Source organism: Scophthalmus maximus, chromosome 19 (assembly GCF_022379125.1).
Source record: "Scophthalmus maximus strain ysfricsl-2021 chromosome 19, ASM2237912v1, whole genome shotgun sequence".
In the NCBI taxonomy this organism is placed as follows: domain Eukaryota; kingdom Metazoa; phylum Chordata; class Actinopteri; order Pleuronectiformes; family Scophthalmidae; genus Scophthalmus; species Scophthalmus maximus.
In genome coordinates, this window is record NC_061533.1 from 13,516,000 (window position 1) to 13,542,683 (window position 26,684).

The following is a 26,684-nucleotide window of genomic DNA, read 5'->3' on the forward strand; positions in this document are numbered from 1 at the left end:
ACTGCTCAGAGCTGCGAAACTGGCAGAGGTTCCTCCGTGCTGCATTTGCAGGTTCGGCCAGCACAAAGAGAGCAACTCCCACGGCCGGTCGGATCAGTCTGCTGCTGGAGGGGGTCTGTGAGGGCCAGGCACACACACACACACACACACACACACACACACACACACACACACACAGAGAGACACACACACACACACACACACACACACACACACACACACACTCTGCTGCATCAAGAGGCAGAAGAGGAGAGAGGAGGAGGGTGCAGCGGGACACAGACGGGGAATACTCCAGTGGACAGAGCCAATCCCGGAGAGGGACAGGATTGTACGGAGACTTGTGTGCTAATATGCCGCCGTGGTCCACAGGGAGGAGAAGCTGAGCACCGGGGAGTTTGACAGGGTCTCGGTGCATCTCCCCCATGCTAACTGGTAAGCTGATTTATTCCTCCTACAGTCAGAGAAATGCAGTAATTACTTTTTGACATGGTGTGTTTTGTGTGATGCTGACGTATTTCGTCTATGGGATGCCTGCACTGGTGCACTGTGCTCACATACAGTATTTGAATGGAAGTTGTCTCAGATACCCGCACTCTGTACTGTGGTGCATTACATTAACTGAAATCACAATATAAAACACAGAGTCAGAGCAATTTTAAGGACTTTCACGTTTGTATCTGTTCTGATCAGTTCTGCAACACACAACCATATCAAACACTCTTCAACAGAGCTATTCAAGTTATGTAGAGCATCAGTAACATCCGTGTGTGTGTGTGTGTGTGTGTGTGTGTGTGTGTGTTTGCTGAGGAACTGGTCAATAGCCGAACTGTCGTTTGGAAGCACAGCTCTGTACAACCCCTCTGTAAATCACAATTCTAGTTTTCCATGACATCATGGAGAGGTTGTCGCTCAAAGCAGCAGCCTAGTGACCTGATACAAGTCGGTGGGGCCATTGTTCACCAGCTTTGGCTTTAACAGAAAAATGCAACAAACAGACGTTTTGGCCAACTTGACGTATTCAAGCGACTTCGATTTAAGCTGCTTGATGAACTCCATCATGTAAATCAGTAAACAATTCTGTATGATGGTTTGATCTTTGTTGTCTACAGCCATGTGGCGTCGACAGTACGTATCATTCTGAATGTTATGTTTCTGGATTCCCTTTGACATTAAACTACAATCGGATATTTGTACTTATGATATTCCAACATTGCTTGATAATTTAATTATACACGGTTTGGAGCCACATGGAGCTGTTGTGACTCGCTGCCTGGTTTTGAAATCGGCACTCACACTCAACTTCAAGCAAACATCCTGTTCTTGGTCCAGAATGATGTGAATGGACCTGCTCACAGTGTATGATTGTGTCACACACGCTAGAACTCCTCAGTGGGATTTGTGGCGACTGTAATCCATTTTTTTTTAATAGACACGTAGGCAATGTAGTAAACAGAAGTCAGTCACAAGCTTCTTGGCACTTCAGGGAACGTCCTGGTGACCAGTTTGGAAACTTGAAACATGGCTTTCACTCACTTGTCCATTACATCCAACTCAAATGAGCCAACAGCGAGCAAAAAGAATCAACCGCTGGAGGCCTGGTAAGACGGCACTTTTGCTCAACAGTTGGTTTTACGCAACCTGTGGATGATTCCTCGGGCTTATCTCATATTTCACAAACCAGGAGAACGTGCAACATGTGAGGGAGAGAGAGAGGCGTGGTCCTGCGCTCTTGTCCTTTATCAGCTGAGGATCAGATAGCCCTAATCGTTAACTGCAGGTTAACATACCTACCAAGCAAGTGTTTGAATAAAACCAGAGATCACCAGTTTGAACTGCGAGGCGGTGAATGAGCCGCAGCCTGCAGCCGTTCCAATGAAGTGACATGTCATTTGTTTTTAACAACGTATGGATGTTGCTGCATCTGTTCCTCTGCTGCGGAGGCTTGTTGCTGGGGGATCATGTTTGCTCCTGGCCAGGAGGAATATTAGGTATTTGCTGTATCTTTTAATTTCAGAGCAGAGATGTGTGAGAGGTGTCTCTTTAAAGCAAACGAAATCCAAAGAAAGACGTCCCTTTCTGCTCTTTGTAGAGCAATATAATCATCAGCGTTTGTAGCCGAAGACAAATTTTTGTGAAGGTTTAGTCCAGTTTTCCATCAGAGACACTTTGCAACGTTGTTGTCCTCAGCATGTTTACAGATCGGCCTCCTCGCCACCGACCAGGAGATGCATTTTGCTAATTCTCCCCTCTGACATTCCAGTAACAGGTTTAACATTTGAAGGGACGCGAGTGAAACTGACAGCTTGTTTGCTGCAGGATTATTCGCACTGCTTGGGTCCAGGCCCAACAGTGAGAGGGCGGAACCTGCGTCATATGTTGTGAGGACCAAATCTGCTTAACCTACTTTGGTCACAGAATATCTTGGACTTGCTGGAACTCCGGGATGGCGGCTCCAATTTGTTATTGATCAAATATTCAGCGGAGACAAATTATTAAAGGGGCCATGTGTGAGAGGGAGGCAAAAATCGTCATTATCCTATAGGTTGGCGTTTAATTTTGTGCAATATACCTATTAGTTTCAGCAACAACACGTTCAGTGTAAATTGATTTACTTGTACAGTTAGCCCAGCCCCTTTGATGAAATATTGCATAACTTTGGAAAGGAAAACATGAAGCCACAAATGTCTTTTTGGTGGAACTGTTCATAAACACCTGAAATGTAACAAATGGCCCCAAATACACATTGCTTTTTGTGAGCGGTCACAGGCCCCAAAGGTTTAGGAATCAGTGATTAGTAATTTGACAGTGTTAATATTTTTTGTTATTTGTTAACCTAAAATATGAACCTGCAGAGTGCTATTGCATAAATGGAGAATGTGTTTTTCTCTGAAAATGAAGAGGAATGGAAGTAAAAAGTAGAATAACATGTACCTCAAAATCATAGAAACAAAATTACATGTGCATACTTTAATTCTCCTGCGCCAAGCGAGTGAGTCGATACAACACCTTCATCTCTGCCCCAGTGTTGTGGCCAGTCTGAGGAGATCTTTCCATTTCTCATTAGTTCTCAGGAACTTTTTTCAGAGCAGCCTTCTATTCAACTCTGCACCCCCCCGAAGTTCAAAGAGATTAAGATGTGTTCGGAATATCAAGCAGTCCTTTGGGTTGTACCTCAATGGGATAATTTGGTGATGGACTGCACCACGTCGAGTGTTACACCTGCCAGCCTGTGTCTGCTCAGATTCATAGCCGGTGCTCTGTGAGTAACTAACATACTGTACAAGTGGGCGAAATACCAGAGCTGGCAGAAATGTGAGGGCAGCGTGGCAACAAAACAAGGGTGATCTTGAAACTCAAAGGGGCCCCAGCTTCCCTTTAAAGCGCAGTGTGACGGGAAAGTTAATAGGTGTCAGAGTGCTGTTAATATTTAACAGTTTCTCATGCAATATGCATGAACAAAGGTAACAATGTGTGCGAAAAAGTTCCCAATTAACACGACCGCTTCCTCTTTACAAGCACTAACATATTACACAGACACAGAAAATTATTTCACCATCTGACCTCAGGACTTGAGTTCTGTGGCCTCTGGAAGCTGTGTGTGTGTTTGTGTGTGTGTGTGTGTGTGTACGCGTGTCTGTGTTTGTCATTGACGATGCCATTCCCTCCGTCCATGCAGATTATGTGGAGGAGCTGATGTGTGTGATGGCCAGCGTGGACCTGCAGGTTCTCAAACACACAGTTCTGTGTTGTCGTTACCTTCCAAGCAAGCAGCCCAGCCCGAGGATCTGAGCGCGCCTCCCCTCCCTCTCCCCCTTCCCTCCCTCCCTTTCCCTGGGTGCCCCTCAATCCTGGGCCCACCATGGGAGGATGCTTCTCCAAACCCAAACCAGGTAACCAAGATGGTTTTCCCATGCTCGCACTATTTCTCTCGCCTCCGTTAATTTAGTCTGTAAGAAGAACCACGGCAGACAAGCAGCACCACAACAGCTGATGTGCCGTCACTCTCCGTTGCCCCGTACAACAACAAATGGTTGTGCATTGGCTGTGGATTACAGAGAACTGAAAGGTGTTCATGTTATTCTGTCCACCATGGACACCTAGCCTCCTGCTGATGTTTTTTTCCAGTAAGGCTGAGCTCTGTGGTTGAAATACACATTATTAATGAGGAGGTTTCCTCTTATCGATAGATATGACATTTTATGAAAATGTCAGCAAAAACCACTTATTCATAACCACTGTTATCAAAGTGATGTTTACATCAGTAAACTTTATTTGTCTCTTGTGCGTTACATTAAACCACCCTCTTCATATTTATTACACCAGACATTTCATTAACTTATTCTGTCATCTTGCTTAGAATCATTAATTTGGACAATAGACATTTGCCGATCAACAATGTGATAACATCATATCATCACATTATTAAAGTCAATATCATCAAGCCCTGATTTTCTTTAAAATGCTGTTGGCGCATTTTATAGAAAGGTGTCAGACACTTAAATGACAGTCCATGTAAACTACTGGTCAGAAGTTATAGAACACGGCCATTTTTCAAGTGTTTATTTTATTGAAATTTCCACAATTCAATTCCAGTGAGTAAGCTGCAAACTGGCCAAGGTAAAAAAAAGAGTCTTGAAACACCCAGTAAACACCGTGTCAAACACAATTTTGATAATATTGCACTGTATGTTTTCATCATTATGCTCAGACTGGTTGGTCAGACTGGTTGGTCAGACTGGTTGGTCTGACTGGTTGGTCAGACTGGTTGGTTTGACTGGTTGGTCTGGGGCTCATCCAACCCACACATCTTCCAGAAATACCTTAGAAGAAAACAAGATGGTGGGCTTCGAATGAAATCAGCTAAGCAAGCTCGGTCTCCAGGCTCCAGAACGGGACCAAAGGGGAAAGCAAAGCAACTAACAAGTGCAACATGTTTGTTTTTGGAAGAACTTTTCCACACAATGTTTAATTTGGAAAGGATGCAACAGATTTATGTGGCTGCTGAATAAGTCCAAAAATGTAATTTAGTTGAACAAAAAGATTACACCATTTCCTATTTTTCAAAAAAGGATTAATTTTTTTCCCTTTCATTTGCGAGTACATTGAGACAACTATGTCTATTACAATAAAATATGATAATTAATATGACTTATGAAAATATGACTTATGAAATAAGGAATAAATAGGTGTGATACAGACAGCCTGGAGAGATGTTGTGTGATACCAAATGATATTATTCACTGTCAATAGCTGAAAACAACAACACATGTTCTCTCTGGAGACCCAGTTATGATTATTTTTATGGCGGAAATCGACAAATGTATTTTTTAAAGATACATTTTGGGACACTTTCAAAGCTGCCTCCAAATCCTGTTATACGAGTCCCCTCAGCCTCCTCTCGATGCAGTACAGAACTTTGCGTGGGAGGAATTTGAATGCCCTCTGAGGCATCTTTGGTCAAGAGGATTACATAGTGAGACATGAATATCAAATTTTGACACTGTGTGTATGATCCAATTCACTGTTTTCATGGCTGGGTGATTAGCTATCATTACTTCAACGCAGTTTAGTAGGTGATAGTCGCACGCAGAGATCGAATCACCATGTGGAGGGCGAAGTGAGAAAAATGAAAGACATAATGTCTGTGTACAAACGATAGGGCAAAGGCTTCTGACTGTAAAGCCCACATGGACTCCACAGGAAATATCTATTCGCACAGTTTCTTTGGTCGTTCACACAGTTCTACAGATTGTCTTAGCAGTTGATAGATTCACACAAGGAAACTGTGAATAGCCATACATTCTTAAATTAGCCACTGGCACCAACACAAAGTAAATCTCTCTTGTCATAATGTCCATCTTGCTGAAAAAGCCTCTGATGAGACTTTGAGGAGACAGAGAAATCGAAGAAATGTATTATATTGTGAGGAGATGGATAATTCATGTTCAAAATCAATTTTTAAACATTGGTGAAATGTGAAACCGTTCATGGCTATCTAAAAAGAAATAAAAACCCATTGTAGGTTTATTATGTCCACCTAATAAACTGACACAACTAATGCCTTCTAAATAGTCCTTAAATAAATCCCACCTTCATGAAGGTTTTATTCCTACAGATGACTAACTGTGTGGTCATTTTGGAAGATTTACTTTGTGTTGCTGTTGGATTGCATCAGTTTTTCTTTATTCAAGCCCAGCAAGAACTGACAAAATATTTGAAAAGACAAAAACACAAAAAAAATACATCCTCTGAAATGATCAGATGGTGGCACACACGCAAATAATATTCCTATTATTTTTTTTAACTTTCTATATAAATATAAAACCAGTCTGATCCGAGGCATTAAGTTTAAGAGTGAAGTAAAAATGTGGGTAATTTCCACTGATCACATAATAAGTTTATTGTTGGTGCATATTAAGTGTAAGAGGGAGTAAATTGGCACCATGACAGGATCTATGTGAGGGAGGAAGAGCTCATAGACACGGTACATTGCCCTCTTCAAATTAAATGTCTGCATTAAAGCTCTTAACACTGAATCGATGAGACAACCAACAATCTTGTTCAGAGCAAGATAACCATTTAGTACTATTTCAGTCGCAGATTTTGCAGCGGCACCAAGAGATTCTCTTTGGCTGTGGAAAGCTTTCTCTTTCTTTTCTCTGGCGATTGCACTACTATTATGATTTTCCATTGATTTTAATTAAGACTTGCTCAGCAGGAGAAAATTCCAGCCAGATTACTGTGCAGGAACTGGGTGATCAGCACATTTTTCCAGCCCAACAGATAAAGCCTGCTGCAGTGAAAAAGGAGTTACATAACCATTTCTCAATGTTCAGAAATATAAACCCAACAGCAGCGCATCACATGTCATCAAAGAAAACCAAAATAAACACTTTCATACTCAGTTATAGTGTAGTTTCATAATCGTCACTGCAGGAACGAGAGAACATTGAGAATGTTCACTAAACACTAAACACAGAGTTCCAGAGCTACCGCCATTAGTTATTCTGTGTTTCTACGATGGAAATTTCATTATTTATGGGATTCATAGCTGCATTCAAAGGGACTATTATCCATTAAAAATTACATTTTCCATCTTAAGATGTTAATTTAAGTATTTAATGAGTAATGTGTTGTTTTGTTTAAAGATTTAGTGGTAAAATTCAGTTACTTGACTAATATGAGTAGCCACAATGTTAGGACAGGAGTGATATGAGCTGTAAGTAAGACAGATGTGTAAAAAAAATGGTATTAATAACATGTTTTGAATACTAGAAAGTCTTGATTTCCATCAAATGTTGAACTGTTGAATGATATAGCTGAATTCACGCCAAGAAAACGGGGAGAAGAAAAGGAAGGCAAGGTTTCCCTTACACAGTTCTCCCCTCACCTGCTTCCTGCTTTCATTTGTTTCAGTTGTGGAGTTGTCAGACTCAATTTATCCCTAAGCCATAAACATCTCTCTTGGCCGAAAGGCAAATTACTCCACCAAATCACTGAGGCAGGACGGTAATAAAATAACAGAGGACAGATATATAGGAATGATGGAATTAAATTCCCCCGGTGATTGGTGATTGCAGGTATTATGCCACAACAGGTTTCTGTTTGACAGCTTTACATCATTATTTTACTACAGACACGCATTCTGAGACACTTTTCTTAATGAGACGTGTCTGTGTTGTGCAGTTGAAGTTAAAGTGGAACTCTCTCTCCTGGAAAAAGAAAAAGAGGTGGACGGGCTGTCACCCAATGGTAAAGCGAGTCCCTTTGCTGACTGCAGACCCAACGGGGCCCTGGGACACGGCTCTGACGATGACTCCACCCCGCTGCCCCCCTACCACAAACCACGGGACTACGTGGAGGCCTCAGTCTGTCACGTTAAAGATCTGGAAAATGGACAGTAAGAATATGAAAGAGTCAACTTCTTTTCTTTCTCAGTACATCCAGAGCCCGGTGACATAGATAAGCTGTTGTGCACTGCCACGATGCAAACATTAATCATGTCAAAGTTGAACACCTGAAAGACATATCAGAGTAAAATTAAACTATCAAGTCCAGGGGCATATATTGTTAAAGATTGTTCAGAACAGTTCAGTAAAAACACAATAAAACATTTGTTCCCCTTTTTTTAGGCCCTATGGCGATACATCTGTCCAGGGACACTGCATCACAGAAATACTTATTAAATTATTAATTTAGAGACAGTGGCAGGTTTTCATGGTTCGTCCAGCAGAAAACGAACAATTTAAATTTTTGTTGAACAGCAATGACCAGTGACATTTATGGGATAATGCAAAACAATTAAAAGAGTACTGTAACAGTAGCAAAAATAGAGAGGAGAGATAGGGTGAATGAACTGACTCAATGATGTCAATATATGTAAAACCTAACATTAACTTACATCAGCCACCATAAGTTACAGCTCATACCCACAGACCGTACATATCAATGGATGTCGGAAAGTGAAGCCAATGCAAGTGCCTAAAACATGTATTCTCTCAAATGACCAGCGGGTGGCGATTCCACTGTTACACTGCAAAAAGAAGTCTATGAGAAATTGACTACTTCTCACTTGGTTTATAATGTCAGTAAACATTTTCCTGAGAAGTTCATGGTCTCGATCTGTAGTTTCAAGTTTCTTCAATACATAATGATGTTCACTTTTTTATTATGGCCTTTAGCATTTAGGTAAAAATAGATGACAAAGCAGCAGGGCGTGGATACCGTTTGATTGACAGTTAGGACCACCTATCTAATGTGTGCAGGTGGTTTCAAAAAAACAAGATGGCGCTGGTCAAAATACTAAACTTGAGGCTTCAAAACGTCAGCTCACAAACCAATGAGATGACATCACCGTGGGTTGCCAAGGCGGTGACAGGAACGCGCCTGTGTTTTAATTAAACTGAGCAAGTGTGAGTTTTGTTGCTAAAAAATCTAATATTTAAGAGGAACATTGTCACTGTTCATTAATAAACAACTGAGCCACTACACACATTACTTTCATAACAGTCATCTTAGTGATTTTAGTGAACTGTCCCTTTAATTCAGATCCAGAAATTGGCAAAGGCTAAGTCGGTAAGGCAAGTTGTTTTCCTGATGCAACCTTGCAGTGCTTTTTTTCACCTGTCAAAATGGCCTTTGTTTGTTTCTTTGAAGCTTTTCTCAAAACCCAGCTATGAACATACACACACAGACACACACATCTCTTTGTTTTTGTGTTGTCTGACAGGATGCGAGAGGTTGACTTGGGAAGTGGCAAAGCTCTGTTGATCAAAGAACACGGGGAGTTCTCAGCCATGGGCCACAAGTGTCCACACTACGGGGCGCCACTGGTCAAAGGTGAGTGCTATCTTAGGATTTGAACAATGTCAATATACCTATCATGCTGTGTTACATTTGACTTACGTGTCGCTTTCTGACCTTCCAGGTGTGCTGTCAAAAGGACACGTGCGCTGTCCGTGGCACGGCGCGTGTTTCAACATTGCGACAGGAGACATCGAGGACTTCCCTGGACTGGACAGTCTGCCGACCTTCCAGGTGACCTTCCTCGCTCGTGCAGTCACACATTCCCTGACATTTTCAGTGTCTCTAAGCACCGTCAAAAAGTGTACACATCGCTCATGTCTGTTTGATCCAGGTCAGAGTTGAAAAGGACAAGGTGATCATTCGCGCAAACAAGCAGGTAACAAGAAAATGGAATGCGGAGAATTTATGGTGGGACATAAACGGGTCACCGGATTGATCTGAGATCTTTTTCAAACATTTCCAGGCTCTGCAGTCGCAGAAGAGGTCAAAGCCCATGTCCCGATGTTCAGCAGTCATTAACTCCAGCACTGGCTTCAGCCATGTCCTCATCATTGGCTCAGGTGTCTTTGTCCCACTTCCTTTATTTCCACAACGGGCACATAGTTCTATTTGTTTAATACCTCACCGTTGACTACTACTTTCAGGATTGTCTCAATTTCAAAGTCATAGAGCTACTCTCTGGTAAAGCGGTGAATGTGTCTGCAGGTCCGGCAGGTCTGGTGTGTGCAGAGACACTGAGGCAAGAGGGCTTCACCGATCGCATCGTCATGTGCACCATGGACAGACATCCTCCGTATGACAGGACTAAACTGAGTAAGGTTTGTACACAGAACCCGACCACGTAAAAGCGGAAACAGAACTGACGCTGCCAACAAAGTTGCATAACAGACTGCAGAGGTGCTGCAGCATGCAGCTTTGACGAATATCAACTGACACAGTTTGTTGGATCACAAGTACAGCAGGGGATATCTGACAAGAACGGCGCCTTCTCCAGAGCTTTCGGACTTACCAAACGATCTTCCTCAGCAGATGGATTTACCCAGTGTTCAAGGAAATATGGATGTACAAAATGTTTTCTGAGTCCATGTGTGCTTTAACGTTGAGGGCTGAAGTTCATGCTTGAACTACGGTGGCCCTGAAGTGCAAATCACAAGGACAAATGGGAAAAAACAATGGAAAATAAAAAACGGCAAATTTTCTTATTTTCCGTTGTGTTTTGCCCTTGAAATTTTGCATGTCGGGGCGACTGTAGTGAACAGCAGATGACAACGAATGAAACTGAAATAGGAGAGATTGAGGGCCATTTCAATTCAGGGAATCTTTTTTATTTTTTTTACTGATGTACTCAGCACTAACTTGCCAACCCTTAGTCCCTAGACAGCACAGCAGAGCAGCTGAGGTTGCGCTCCCTGGACTTTCTGCAGGACCACGACATTGAACTGCTCACAGAGAAAGAGGTGAGAAGTGGTTAAGGCTGATTAATATCGGTAAACGACACGAGGACGGGTAACGGTCCTTGTGGCCTACTGGGATATTTCATCAGCTCAAGATTAAACACAGCTTTTTTTTTGTTGTTTTTATTATGAAATTTGAACAAAAATCCATCCTGTATGACCGTGTCAACCAAACTGTCTGTGTATTTTCAGGCTGTGGCAATAGACGTGAAAACACGATCTGTGACATTTGAAGATGGCTTGAGGATGGAGTACAGGAAACTCTTTATTGCTACAGGAAGCAAGTGAGGACACACGTTTATCTTGCATGACAACTAAATGGCTTAGATAATTATTTATCTTTATGAATAACACTTGACTGCTTCCATGTTCTGCTTGAAAGACCCAAACCGATGATCTTCAAAGGCAAAGACGTCAGGAATGTGTTTCACCTCAGGACGCCCGAGGACGCAAACAGCATAGCGAAGCTGGCCGACAACAAGAACGCTGTGATTGTGGGCACGTCATTTGTTGGTGAGAAACATTTATGCTGATTTAAGATTGGCGAGAACTTAAGGGAAAAGGCAACACCAGAAAGTGAATTGTGTGAAAAGTGTTTCACCACCACAAACTGCCAGAGCAGCGTCAATGTCCATTGGCGTTCTGGGTTCTTCGGAGATCTGGGCCCCTGTTTATTAACCCTCCTACACTTGGTCCAATGAGCCTGTCAGAGTTACCTGTATTATCAGCACCCAAGTAGGCAGAGAAAAAAAGATGTCAGTGTTTTCTACTGTGATATGTTATTCTGCAAAAAAATGTCATTTACTTATGTGAATTTTACAATATAAATGGAGAGATTGGGTTGAAATGTACCCAAAAAGAAAACAAAACTGCAGGAGGAACGATGAATTTAATGATCTCTCTTAACCCAAGAAAGCTCTCTCAAACCATTGTATGACTCCTTTGTATTCTGTATGGGAGCACGTGTAAGCTTTTCGCTTCTCCGCTCATTTTTTCTGGTTTTTCCTTTAATTTCTCTCCTTCTTGTATAATTTTGCGCTATCTAGACGTACATTAATTGTTTTTTTGTTGTGTTGGCAGGTATGGAGGTGGCAGCAGCGCTAACTGACAAGGCCCACTCCGTCTCTGTCATAGGCATCGAGTCCGTCCCCTTTAAAAAAGCGCTCGGGGAGAAAGTAGGGAAAGTCATAATGAAGGTAAAGACACGCCTGGGAAATCAAGCTATTCAGAACACGATGCACCTCCTCAATACTATCATCAGCACTATCCATGAGAATGAAAAACAATGCTATTTAAAATGCAAATCATGTTTTTCTGGTCAATACTGCAGGTAGCCACAAAGGGGAGTGTAAATCTTCTCATTAGCAGTGATTCATCATGCAGACACTCGGAAATCCAGCGGTGAATTCTCCCCTTTGCTGTTTTGTGCTCATGGTGACTGAGGTGTGTTTGCGTCTCTGCAGCTGTTTGAGGCGAACAGGGTGAAGTTCTACATGATGAACGAGGTGTCAGAGATGATTGGCCATCATGGACAGGTATTCAGAAAGTGAGAGAAACAGCATGACATGATTCTCGGAAGCACAATCCTCTCCCTTTCCTTTTTTTTTCAATCAAGTTGAGTAAGGTTAGAAAAAACTAGAATATTAAACAAAACTGAATAAAGCTATTTGAAATGTGCGCCAATCTCAAATCTCCTGTAAACTTGGCCTCAAAGTATTTCAGATCAGAATTTGGTGGTCAAAGATCAAGGTCACTATGGTCTCACAGTGGTCTCTCTTTTGGCTATTACTCAAGAATTCATATGTTTTGATGAATTTTCCAGCAAAGGTCATTTTATATACAAAAGGTCAAAAATGCAACTTCACTTTGACAATTTAATGCTCTGCAAATATTCATATTAGTCAATGCAATAATTCATTAGCTGATACAGGGGTTTGTGATCGTATTTCAAATTTGGTCAGACACTGAATTGGTGACATTGGTGGGGGGGGGGGTTCTCTCACTGAACTTAGACAATAATAAAGTAGACATACAGCAGAACAAGAACGTCAAAGCTTAACAAAGTCAACTCACTTGTGTTTCCCTATACCACAAATCAAAAAATACACTCAATACATTTTATTACATTCCCTCAAAGTCTTCACTACAAAAAACAAGAGAAATACAAACTTTCAGGGCCTTCAAGAGTCCTCGCCATTTTGTGCTCATCAGCTCATTAGGTTTGTTTTTCCCGTTACACAGCTGAAAGAAGTGGTACTGAAGAGTGGAAAGGTCCTACGGGCGGACGTGTGTGTCATCGGAGCAGGTGCTGTCAAACATAATCCAAAATGCATCTACCCTGAAACTACCCTTTGATTTCTTTAAATTTGCGGTTGTATATCAAATTTGTATATTATTATTGATTTCTTTCATGTGCCCTCTCTCCTGCAGGAAGGGTTCCCGCAACAGGCTTTGTGAAACAGAGTGGCCTCCACATGGACTCCAAGGGCTTCATTACTGTCAATAAGGTAATCTGCAAAGCTGCTGATCCAAAGTGCTTTGGTCCCATTTTGTTTAATTTCTTTTTCCATGAAACTTTCTGCCCAGACAATGCAGACGAATGTCGACGGGGTCTTTGCTGGAGGAGACGTGGCGATGTTTCCCTTCCCGCCACGCAACAACAAGAAGGTGAACATCCCTCACTGGCAAATGGCTCATGTGCACGGTGAGTGTGTCACTGCTTGGTCCTCTTTTCATTTCTACTGCCTATCTGTGGCTATAATAATGTATTGTGGTGATGCTCTACTGCGTATGCTTAAAGACAAGCATGCATGTTCTTATGTTTGTTTGTTTTCAACCTGACTGACAGGAAGGGTGGCAGCCCTCAGCATGATGTGTCGAGTCACTGAGATGAAAACTGTGCCTTACTTCTGGTCCGCCATGTTTGGGAAGACCATACGCTATGCAGGTAGGTAGTGTTCGCTTTCACCTCGTGACGTGAGGTGAAAGTGTGATGAGGCAGACATGCTAGAAGAGAGACATCAGAGGATGAAATGTGACTGAGTTGGGCTGAGAAGTGTTGGTACCACATCGCCTTCCAGCTGTAAAGCTAAACAAAAAGACATAATCCAAGAATGAAGCTGAACTGGATTGTTTTTCTCTCTGTCGGCGAAGGTTATGGTGATGGATTTGATGATGTCATCATACAAGGAGATCTGGACGAACTGAGATTTGTAGCTTTCTATACCAGGTAAAGTTTATTCACAATTCTCTGTGAATTTTTCACACCAATGTTAGAGCCATATTTTCGAACTGCATGTGTGAAGTATTCGTTATCGTTTATTGTGAGTGCTCATCTAACACAGCGTGACGATCGTTATTCTCAATGGTCCGTCCACAGGGGTGAGGAGGTGGTGGCCGTTGCCAGCATGAACTATGATCCTATTGTATCCCGAGTGGCAGAGGTCTTGGGATCTGGAAAGACGATTAAGAAACGAGATGTGGAGTAAGTCTGCTTCCAAGACTTAAATCTGGTCACGATTACAATAGCTGTTATGTTCTTTAGGTTTCTCAGGGTTTTCACTGTGAAGAATAACATGAAAACATGTTGTCACTGACAGAAAACACAACGAGTTGTGGAGCTTGTGACTTTGATCACATGGAAAGTATTATACACACCGAACTAGTTGACTCATTGTAAAATAGTGTGAGTCCTGCAAAACAATAACTCCAGTTGTTTTTAACATGCTTAACTATTATGGTAACACTTTATTTTCTGGGTTACATAACGTCCTGATCATTTCTATAAATGTTTCTTGGAAAAAAAAAAGTAATCTAGTCCAATTTACCAGTGGCATAATGGACAGTAGTAGACAGCTGCAATACTTTAACATAATCATAATACATGAATTCATAAAATAAGTAACATATATAATACATTCAGAGTTAAAATTCCATGTTAATATGAAATACTATTACTACTTTTTTTATCACAATAATGTTAATATTTTATTGTCATTCAATATCTGTTACAAGTTGCAGTTGCAGATGCATTTTACATTTTTGCTGGATCAGTGCACTAATCCTCCCCCATAATTAAAAAAATGGCATGAAACCCTCAGAGGAACCTTTTGAGTAGTTTACATATCAGACCTGGAAAATAAAGTGTTACTACATTATAATGTTAATATATTGTTATTGCTCTATCTTCTTATTTTGTGTCATGTCACTGTGTTTTGGTCCTAATTTGACTGTAGTGTTTTTCATGTCTTTCATTTCTAATAATGCAAACCCCAAAAAATTTAAAAAAATTAAAACCTGAAGGATGCTAGCGCGACTTGGCAAGTACGGAAAAATATCATATTTTCCTCTTTCCCATTTCACTCATAGTGGCCACTTGCAGGGAATTGTCACTAATCGGCTTGATAAATGTGCAAGTACATGTGTCTCAGGCCTGTTTTTGTATTGTAGGACTGGAGACATTTCTTGGTTGATTGACAAAGGCTCTCAATGACTTCCCACCAGAAGGTCCCGAAGGACAGAGTCCACTGGACGCCTCAATATGGACACTTATGGTGCTGAGACACTGAGCAGCTATCCCGGTCTGGACACTCTCTCTCTCTCTCACACACACACACACACAAACACACACACACACACACACACACACACACACACACACACACACACACACACAAACACACACACAAAAACACACACACAAACACACACACACACACACACACACACACACACACACACACACACACACACACACACACACACACACACACACACACACACACACATTGGGTCCAGGACTGTGTCTGCTCGATACACACTCCCTGAGGACAACACTAACACTTGCTTTCGTTCCTGGGAGATATTTAATGTGACAAACGGAGCCATGTACTATCTGAATACACTGAACATTGTGTTGGTGGGTCTATTATGATCACGCTGTCATGTTCACGACAAAGCAAAACTGGTTCCAGCCTCTGTGCTGCTACAAGATGTATTTACCTTAAACTTTGTTTATAAAAATCCAGGGACAGGCATGGCATTTTTGTACAAATAACATTGTAAATAGCTATAATCCTGAATGCACTGTAACAAAATGAGAAAATACAATTTGAACTGAATTTTTCTAAGCTTTAAATAACAGATTTGGTTGTATGCTTGCATACAGACTACGAGATCTGCATGGAATAATTTACTATAACAGGAGTTAAAAAGTAAAATAAATAAAAATGCCCCAACAAATATATTTCTATCTAGATGCATCAGCAAACAGAGCTTAAATCTGCAACAGGACAAACGTCAGCAGAAACGAGAATGCAGCTTTCACCGACACACACACACACACACTTTACAACATATCTCCTCTTATTGGTTGCCTTGCTGGTAGATTGCACAAATGAAGTTCTAACCATACTTTGATTATACACCAGTGCTTGCATGATAGAATCATGTATTTTCTTAGAGATGTCAGATAGAAATCCAACAGTAGGTTGAGGATATTTTTGATGGCTGTCACCTCCAGGGACTTCACTTGTTACTAACTCAGGGAACTGAGGTTCGTGGCCTGGGCGTACTGGGGTTACTGGTCTTTTTTGCAAGCAGAAATTAATTTGTTGCTTGAATATATTTTTCCAAGTTATTAAAATTTCACTGGTTCTCTCATTTTCATTCAGAAATGCTTGTTATGTGCATAGGGATTTAAAGCACCTGCCTGATTACATCTTATTGTGCTGATGAAATACTTGAGCCCTGACATAGCGTTCTAAAAGGCATCTCTCTTCCTACAGAAAAAGCCTGGATTTGTGTTTTTATAACTAAAACTTTGAAATAAAAGTATTCCAACAACAACCATTCAATGCGTTACACAATCATTCCACACTTCATGTTTTTTCATCTGTTGTTTATATATTTTTGCCTTTATTAACCACAAAAACAGGGTTAAAGTAATTAGAAAATGTGTAAGAGTTTGCTTGTTTCACTATTTGAGTCATGTGACCTAAATAAAGTTTTTTTTTAAAAGTCAGTTGAGTCCCGGTTTCAGACAATTAAAGTAAATTTCAGAAAAATTACACAGAGTAGATACATTTATGCAAAAGATTTAAAAATGCATGAATGAAATATCTCATAAAACAGGAATTCCCTAATGGGGAGGACACCTCGGAGACACACAATACAAACTGACAGTGTTCACAATATATTGCAAGAAGTCTGTAGAGGTATTTCCACATTGTTTGGGTAAAAAGTCAGGATGCACCGATCCAACTCTTCCTCTTTTCACTGATACCTCAACTCCAAATCTGTCCTCACTGATCCAAGTGCTCTTTCTTTCCAATTTTCAAAGCTGGCAGCTCAGCATAACTGGATGAATGGAAGTAATAATGGAAACAAAATCATTTAAAGACAATGACAAATAAACCAAGGATTTGCTGGTATAGCGTCTGTATCAGTCAGACTTGATGAAGATCTAGTATATCAGATCGCTGCATCCCTTTTTTAAAAAAGCACCTAAAAAACACCTAATGAGGCTAATAAATATTTCTGCAAACTCTGGAGCTACGGAGTGTTTTTGTAATGAGGGGTTCATCACTCATGAACACAACTAGAAGATACACACCAGTGCAGTGACAGACTTCACCACTCACCAGTTTCAGTACACTGTACATCACACAACAGAATTTTCAAAAACCCAGAGAATCTCTCACGAGGCAGGACAACAGCGGTAAGCCTTATTGACTTCATGAACATTATTTGAACAAATGTCCGACTATAATGCCCAAGTTTCATCACAGCATTGGTTGTTGCAGTTATTGCTAACAGTCAGAATGAAATCACATTCTTTTATCTTATCACACGACGTGACAGACGTCAGGACGGTGCACTGAGATCTGTGGACATGAATACATGAGAACAATGATGAAAGACCAGAGAGGACGTCACAGAGACATGACTGTTGGTAAGAGCAGCTGTAAGTTGAAGAATATAAGAAGAAAAAAGTTCTGTTTTGTAAACACTTAATTTCTTCTCTACCAGAATTCATTTACCATAAAAATTCAAAAATCTATTCACATTATGATTTAACAACTACAATCACAGTTTCTCCTGAACTCATTGACAGAGGCACTTTAAAGTTTTTGATCAGCTCTTGAGATGGTGATGTTGGCAGTGATCTCGTCTGCATTAGAGGTTCCACCTTCTGAAAGAGAAAACAGAAGACCCTGATTATCATAAGTCAATATGCTAACAGATGTATGTAAACTGTCTTCAGCTTACCTGGGGTCAGAGGTCATATTCTTCTGCACACTGCTGGAGGTACCATTCATACAATTTACCCTGTGGAGCAAAATTCACAGTGCGAGATTCATAATTCTGACATTTTATATTTGACAAATGAAAATGTTTATTTCAAACTCCATCAAATGTTTTTTTGAACATCTTGAGAAAGACTAAATAAGATGACAACTTAAGACTGATTGACATTAACACCTTCGACATTTGTTTTGGCAAAGTGTCAGGAGTAAGTAGTAACATTAAAGTTGTGGGTCTTAAATAAGAAAATGACAAACTGAAAGATGCCAAAAGCCTCCATGGAGCAGAGTGAATTTGTCACTACTAAAGGCATACTTACACCTGGGTGTTATAAAAATATCAATTACTGCAGTTTTTAAATGATACAATAATGATACAATAAGCCGCTAACCTTTTTGGTTTTGACAATATCCTGGATATAATCATTGTACTCCGTCATCACCCTCTTCTCCTTCTTCGTCAGAGTCTCATTCCGTTGGCTGAGAATGAAGAACATGACAACAATGTTCAGTCATAATTTCAATAATCACTTCCTCTGTGTGTGTATCAATTAAATGCATTTTTACATTTGAAACCCCAAGATAATGTCTCTAAATATATTGTTATAAAATCACAGCAAGGCAGAAAACAATCACTCTTGAGGAGCTGGGGCCAATCATTTGTTTATTGGCAAAAACAGCCGCCTATTGATTTGCTAATGAAATGAATTGCATCAACCGACAATGTGTGTACATGTGTGTATAGTATAATTGTTACACTTACCCTGCAAAATACTTTGCTAGGTAAAGCAGGAGGTAGCAAAAGGCCCCAAAAATGATCACAAACACTACTTGTCCATCTTCTGGTATCAAGTCCCATAAATATATCACGACTCCCTGTGAGACACACATTGAAAAAACAGTCAGACGAGCAAGTGCACAAGTACTATAGTAAGTGGGGAAAAAAAGAGAATAATATAATATTTTTTTGCAATGTTATTTGTCTGATCAGCTGTAGAGATTTTACTTGGACTTACTGAGAAGATAGTGAGAGTCTGAGCGGGACCTTCACCCAACAGTTCATCCAGCTGCTCTTTGGAGAAGGTGCTCACAACAAAACTAAGGATGAATAGGAGAGGAAGGAAAACACCCAGGGCTCCACACAAGAAGGAGTGCAGACGGACTTGTTTGCTGTTAGTCACATCAGCCCTGCACATTCACACAGAGGGAATCAGGGTCACATTTACTGTACACTATAATATCTGGTGATGTCATTTTAGGTCGGGTTAAATTAGCTTCAGCGATAATTCAAACACAGTAACATGCCGTGCTGTAGGTCGAGGTGTCAAACCTGTCCTGCGCTAGTCTGCTGCTGATGGTGGAACAAATGAGATCACAGTCTTTCTCCAGCTGGTCCAAAGTCTTCTGAACGGCCTGGTTGATGGTTTTCTCAATGGTCTGACAAACTCCGTCGATCATGTTCACACACCTGCTCGGCTAAAGAGGACAAAGGCTCATTAATGCGTCTGTTTTGGAATGAACGTACAAAAAGAGAACGTCTTGAAACGTCCCATCAATTCCTGAGGGGATTCTAACTGACAGCCCATGTGCACTTAGTAGGAAGTGAGGATTCGCCTGCTCAGCGAATTTAAATCGGAGGTAAGGAGGGATGCACAAATCTAACATGCGGAGTGGAGCTTTTTGGTTGTAGATCACAAGATGCTGCAGCAATAACTCAGGACTAGGGCTGCCGTTGTCATGGGGGTTGATCAAAGGCCATGGTTTACAACCCCTGTTCCCCCCTAGAGTGGGTAACTCTCCCAGTCCTCATATTGCAAAATTAATCATCCTGTTCCTGGTCATCAAGAGCCACGAGGAAACATGTGGGTGGAGAATTTTCATTCAAGGAGATTTAAAACCCCCAGGAGAGCTTTAAATCTCAGAGACCTGAGATCTGAGAAAAATGTTGACAATCTGTTGTAAAATAACCAGTACACAAACACATTTTATTCACCTTCTGTGGGTTGGGTATGTATATTGTTGGCATCTCAAAACCACATTTGTTGAGACCTGGACGGCGACACAGCTCCTGGACTATCTGCATCATCACCCTCTGCCGAAAGAGAAAAAAAGGTTATGTCCGCAAGTTCAAATCAAACAAAAGATGTAATACCTTGAGTGAACTAACCTGTCTGTCTGTTTCCTTCCCAGCTTCATCTGCCTTACTCAGGTAGAACAACAGCTTGTCTCCACATTTCTCACTCAGCTTCTCCACGATGTTGAGCGTGCGCTTGCACAGCGCCTGGCCCATTGGGTCGAAGAACACAAATATCAAGTCAGCCTGTTCTCCTGAGAAGAAAACAAGCAGCGTTCATTAGAGTTTATCGACAGCTCTGTCCAACAGCACTGGAGCGACAAACTTGGCAGCTGTGAAGCCATACCCAACCAGGTGATGGCGCTGTTGACGTTGAAAGGGTAAACCATGTCTCCATCCACCAGACCCGGGGTATCCACAAACGTCACCAGGCTGAACTTCTTCTGCTTGGACGTGGAGATCTCAGCCGACAGGTAGTCCATGACACCTGGAATATACAGATGCTGTGTGTGTACGAGCGCTTCCATCAGGACATAGATGCTAAATCAAAAGTTGAGTCTCCTTATGAAGCTGCCTCTCTAATGAATTTAATAATATGTTCCACTAGAAGCCGCAGAATAGTCAATACTTGAAGACCTGAGGGAGATGTGGTGACATTAAAGATCCAAAACGTAACTTTTTGAAGAAATTTTTGACGGAATTGTGCAAAAGTGCTGCTGATAAAGAATTGCATGTTAGCTGTGAAGATACATGAAAATGAATCTTAGTCAATTCTAGTTGCTGCACCCAAACAACTTCAATTTTAACCAGTGAACACATTTGCTAGCTCTCAGTTTTCTCACCATGCCCTATGCGGAGAGATCTGTTGTCATGGTTACACACAACAGCTCTTCAACTGGCAGCTTTAGTGTTGGGCGTGAGACATAAAGCTAGCCAGTGAAGAACGACTGTGAGGCAACGCACTGAGCAGTTACGACACTCCACCACACATGAGCCCGACCCCGCACCCCCCCCCCCCCCATAAAAAATTAATAAAACAGAACAGCATCACTATTGAAAAAAACCCCCACTATTGACTCAATAAACCCCATCCACTAACACATCCTCCATCCATCCACACACACACACACACACACCACACACACCACACACACCACACACACACACACACACACACACACACACACACACACACACACACACACACACACACACACACACACACACACACACACACACACAGGCCTGGGATGACACTGAGGCTGTTTCATAGGACGGGGCAGGTGTCAACAGCAAACAGAAATCACATCCTTGTGCTGCAGCGAGCACGGCCACTGCTGCTGTGGCACATTAGCATTCCATTATGTTTCTCTTACATCAGCATGACAGCGATATCGATACATCCGCCTCCCAATACACGTCTTAGAAAGTGCATTCCCCCAGTCTTTAATAGGAAAAAAATATTTTATCTATGCAGACAATATCAAGAAGCTTCATGTTAGATCTTGATAATGCTCCCGGTCTTTAGTTTAAAAAGTCAGGAGTGTTCAAAATGAACACATGCATGCATCGCTAAATTTTGAAAGTCGAATTCATTAATGGATCAAATAGCCTCGATATGGACATATTTGTCCACTTTGATTGACAAAGGTCCCCTGAGTCTCCTGAAAGGTTAAAAGGAAACAGGAGCAATACTCGCCGATGGGTGCTAAGTTCCTCAAGTGGCTGTAAGTGAGAAGGCTACAGAGGAGATCCTGTGCATGAGGAAAAGGGCAAAGGGGGCAAAAATGCTGCGTCAACCAGAACTTATACACAACTCATTGGACTAAAGAAAGATAAAGAACACAGCCAAAAATCTTTGCACACAGTCTAAACTCTTGACAACAGGTGGTAAGATAAAAACAAAATGAGACAGTTAAATATCCTGCATGCAAGTCTAAAACAATATATAGAAGTACTTCCAGGCATATCCCAAAGGAGACCAAACTGTATGATAGGCAGCTCCTCCCACGTGAGAATATATGGTGCTTTTCTGATGAGTCATCCTCAGTCGCTGTTACAGGTAAACAATTGCAAGATATGGTATATTTCCAGAGGCGGCGATGAACGTTCAAATAAAAATGATTGCTTGTATTTCAGCAGCAGATTGGAGGTGTCGCGAGGTTCAGGCCTGCAGAGCGGAGAGCTGTGGCTGCTGGAGTCTGGGCTGTGGCGTCTCTAATGGCTGTGACATTTCTCAGAAGCTCCTCCTGACTCCACTGCACTGCTGTCGATGGGGCATGTGACTCACACACCATACCGTGAGCGCTCCGGTCCGCACCCAGTGAACCCTCACTCTCTATACACTCACTGTCAAACCACACACACACACACACACACACATACATTACAGCCAGCCCTCCCTCCCTCCCTCCCTCCCTCCCTCCCTCCCTCTTCCACATTGATGCTACAACTCAGGCAGGAGGCACACCCAGACTTTCTGCACGGCCACCTCAACATCCAGAGGCTCCACACCACCGCTGACGCACAGAGAGCGGAGACTAATTCTCTTAAGACAATATGCCGCTAAATCCATCTCGTTTCTTCTATGTGGGAGTAATCTCAACTCACAGATCTCAGAAACACACGGTGCAAACCGGAGCAGAGGCGGACAGGGGTCTGGTCAGATTTATAACAGAAACAAGACTGTGACTCATTGTTGAGTCATCAAGGTAAAGCACCTAAACACAACCTCAAAGCACAAAGGAAAAGCCAGACCGGTGACAGCAAGCAACACATAAATAACTTGTGGTTACACCTCATGAGCCAAGCACAGTTTTGAACAGCCAGAATTGCTGCTGATGTTATACATGAAATATAGTTTTTTATTTATTTATTAAAGAACCAATCTGTGTCTACAGCTCATTATTACATCCATCTCCTGTTCGCTCGTCCTTGTTCTTCTGTTGGACCAATGCTGCATCTGCCTGCTGTCACAGAAAATGTGAACACTTTGCTCTCTCGTCACACCCTTTGATCTCCTTCATCATGATTGAGAACAATAATCATAGGCATTTATTTAGAGATCGCATTCATTTGGGTTTGTAGTGCAGTTAATGAGACTGTGTTGTGCACCAAGCAGGCGGGGCTGCTTCATCATCGTGATTAAGAGGAGTTTCAGAATCAAAGGGGGCGGAAGAATTATTCTCATTATGTAATACATTAAACACTCACTAAACTGTTCTATTATGCGAGATCTTTGGACGCGTTTCTGTTATGTGATGCGACACATTAGGAAATCTGCGTGCATACGCAAGATCTGCACTTAATGATTAACATAGGAATATGAAAATAGGATACAGGACATGTACAGTAGCAAGGCCTGGCTTTTCTCTCAGCAGCAACATTACTGCGTGAAGTACAACCACTGCAAATTGTGTGAGTAATGCACTTTTCGGAGTTTGTGATGCTAAAACGAGAGGAAAACTCTTTACCTTTGAACTCAAGGAGTGGTCGAAAGTGCGGGTAGAGATGTAGCGTTGCATTCCCCTGTGAGAGAGGAAAAAAGACAACATGAGAAAGGACCTGATTAAAATAATCTGCACTTTTTTCCTGAGTCCTCCCTTCTTTTACTACTTTGCACTCCTACACCTGCTTTAAGCTCGTCCTGTACATAGGAGATAATCCTTCCACTCTGCAGTCCTGCACTGCAAATATATTATTCATCTTCATTACCTTCACCACGGCAGGATATGAAGAGGGAGGCAGAGGGAAGGATGAGAGAGAGGAAGGAGCCTGTGTGCCCGTGTGTGCGTTTGTGCATGCGGGGCGTGTGCACAACAAAGCCGCTCAGTGGAGTAGCATATAGAATGAGAAATTCCCATCGACCTAGGGAGTGCCTTCAGTGCACCCTGACACTGGACCTATCGCTTTATCTACAGTTATGACTGCTTGAGGCTTCTGTTCTCTGAGGTATAACTGAGGTTAAAAATTCTAAAGTCCTGCATCCACTAACCTGAGAAAGAACCTGTCTGATAATGAAATACTGACAATTTAAAAACACTGATAATAATCACTGATGGTTATAGCAGGTGGCTATCAAGGTTCTCCTTTTGAGCATTAGTTCTTTTTATCAGATCTTATAAACACGGCATACCGAGCCCTTACGTAACAGAGCAGGTAATGTTGTTTTCATGCTGTTCTTACCGTCAGAGATTCCCTCTTGCGACCACTGGTAATGAACGTAAACCCCTGCGTTTCAATGGCAACGCCTGTCTTCTGTATGTGCTCTTCAACATACCTAAAATGGCACCAATCAGGCATGAATTGCATCAAAAAAGTTTTTTCATTTCTAATATTGCTTTTGTTTTTAAAGAAGACAGTTTACATTAATACAAAGCAAGGAAAAGCCTTCTAACATTTAAGAGACTCAAACATGTCAGTGCTTTTCCAATTGTGGTCAATTAATTTTCTATCTTTCAACTAATAAATTAATTGTCTAACTATTTCACTACTAATACACCTGGAGCCCGCTTAAAAAGGCAGTTTGTGAACATGCCATAAAACCAGACACTGTAAAACAGCCAAACATTTTTCCAGAAAAGCAGAGAAAACAGCCTGGTATATGCTTGTCTACAGCTGAAAGTCAACAGTTCTAATTATTAATGATAAATGTGACAACTATTAAGATTAACATCTGTAACATTTGCACAGAATCAGAATATAACAGGCTGCTTTATCTTACAGTAGACATTTTACTGCTGTTAGCCATAACAGTGAGAACGAGCATTTTTTTTGTGTCAGGGAGAATCCCAATTATTTCCCCAACCAACATTTATATATACACATACAGGCAGGTAGGTCAGGCAGCCCTGTGCAGCTGAATGATGCAGATCCCATTAGAGTCGGGTGTATTACCAATTAATGAAAGAGCTCTTCCCTGCAGAGTGGTTCCCCATTATCATCACAGTGACTTTCTTTCTGGGAGGCAGGAGCAGGACTCCGAGACTGCTGGCAATCTTCACCAGGCCTGAAAACACACACACACACACACACACACACACACACACACACACACACACACACACACACACACACACACACATATATATAAGTAGGGCATGGGCACGCAGTATATTGTAGTGAATAGTGACATCATCACCATGAATGTACTTTAAACTGGCCTCAACATGTAATAAATAAAGAAGAGACAGTACCATTTTTCTTTAAATCATTTCAAATCATTTCAGGAAGTTGACTAGAGAGAACTTGGTCATTTTATAAACTGTACAGTTCTGTTATCTGAACATGAACCAATATGTCAGCTTTGTTTACAGGCAAGCATAAAATTTAATATGCAGCATGTGATGAATAAAGTTATAGTATTTATGTGGGTTAAAACAGAGTTGTTTTTTTTCTTTCAAAAAGATCAGAGCTGAAGTAATTAGTTAGCTGACAGACAAATGATTGCCAAATTGTTAACAAGGTAACAGTAACTTTGTTAATTTTTGTTTTTAGAAAGTAAGGAGATGCAAACACAACACTCCCACAAAGACCACAGAAAACTCAAGACAAATACGGACACATGCAAAATCTCTATAAGGAGATTCAGTACAGCTGTGAAAATAGACACAAGAGGACCACTACATTACTACAAAGACACACACACACACACACACACACACACACACACACACACACACACACACGGAGGTGTTATTAATGTTATTATAGGAGTTATTATCACAGGGCATGTTGTGAACTCATTTCATGTTCGAATGTCTGGTTTGACAGTGAATTGAAAGCGACTTTGACTGTGACGAAAGCTGCCAGATGATAATGGTCAGTGCGCAGGTCCACACACACACACACACACACACACACACACACACAGTGTGTTTCAGTGTCGTGCGTTTGACACTGACAGACAGCTGCTGCTGCTGCTCACACACACACGCGCACACACACACACACGCGCGCCACACACACACACACACACACACACACACACACACACACACACACACACACACACTTCACCTCAATGCATAACACCCCGAGCAGGTGTGTGTGTGTGTGTGTTTGTGCTGCGCGCCGAGACGTTGACTCTCATTTACCGTTTTCGCCGTCGACATATAAAGTGTGGCATTCCTTCAGTATCCTCTCGCTGGGTGTGGTGGTCGCAGACTCCAGGGGGTTCGCCACAGACCGTGGCTTTCTGGCCGACATTACGAACCCTGTCGCCACACACACACACACGAACACACACACACACCAACAACCGCCCTGCTGTTTCTCCAAGCGCCAGGGGAAGAGTTTCAGTGTTGCACCAAGTTTCTCCTGTGCGGATGAAGAGCCCCCCTGCGGCCAATGTTTGCCACGACACCCAACACGACCTTCGACCGCAGCTCAGGACGATCAGGTACATCGCCCATCGTTGCTTCTCATTCAAGGCCGAACCACTTCTAGCTGAAGACATATAATGGAGCAGAAGTGGTGGAGAGTAAACAACCACAATCACTCAGGTACTGTAAATAATTACAATTTTGAGAGTATAAGGCCCGGGAC

At 41.7% G+C, this 26,684-nt stretch overlaps 2 protein-coding genes across 5 annotated transcripts; one reads left to right on the forward strand and one right to left on the reverse strand.

The window, feature by feature from the left end:
* The first annotated feature begins 187 nt into the window (after positions 1-187).
* Positions 188-16,610, forward strand: LOC118314275 (apoptosis-inducing factor 3). Of its 4 annotated transcripts, none has more exons than XM_035640614.2 (21): positions 188-432; positions 3,677-3,890; positions 7,687-7,900; positions 9,230-9,339; positions 9,428-9,537; positions 9,638-9,682; positions 9,770-9,866; positions 10,012-10,124; positions 10,677-10,763; positions 10,953-11,044; positions 11,143-11,273; positions 11,841-11,956; positions 12,224-12,295; positions 13,002-13,065; positions 13,191-13,267; positions 13,347-13,464; positions 13,609-13,707; positions 13,914-13,989; positions 14,140-14,244; positions 15,063-15,083; positions 15,210-16,610. In XM_035640614.2, exons 2-21 carry the CDS (start codon positions 3,860-3,862, stop codon positions 15,250-15,252), a joined length of 1,821 nt encoding a protein of 606 aa, XP_035496507.1. In that variant the 5' UTR covers positions 188-432; positions 3,677-3,859; the 3' UTR covers positions 15,253-16,610. The 4 variants fall into 4 exon arrangements, with proteins under 4 accessions (XP_035496507.1, XP_035496510.1, XP_035496509.1 ...); XM_035640617.2 differs by having other exon boundaries at positions 7,723-7,900; XM_035640615.2 differs by lacking the exon at positions 188-432 and adding an exon at positions 1,839-1,988.
* A 215-nt stretch (positions 16,611-16,825) lies between these two features.
* On the reverse strand, positions 16,826-26,440 carry si:dkey-98f17.5 (uncharacterized protein LOC569123 homolog). The gene is made up of 13 exons (XM_035640619.2): positions 26,234-26,440; positions 25,035-25,146; positions 24,324-24,417; positions 23,612-23,666; positions 20,485-20,625; positions 20,232-20,392; positions 20,058-20,156; positions 19,395-19,540; positions 19,081-19,252; positions 18,828-18,940; positions 18,457-18,544; positions 18,030-18,089; positions 16,826-17,952 (listed from the first exon to the last, which is right to left on the reverse strand). The coding sequence occupies exons 1-12, from the start codon at positions 26,343-26,345 to the stop codon at positions 18,036-18,038; spliced, it is 1,347 nt and encodes a 448-aa protein (XP_035496512.1). The 5' UTR covers positions 26,346-26,440; the 3' UTR covers positions 16,826-17,952; positions 18,030-18,035.
* Between the last annotated feature and the right edge of the window lie 244 nt (positions 26,441-26,684).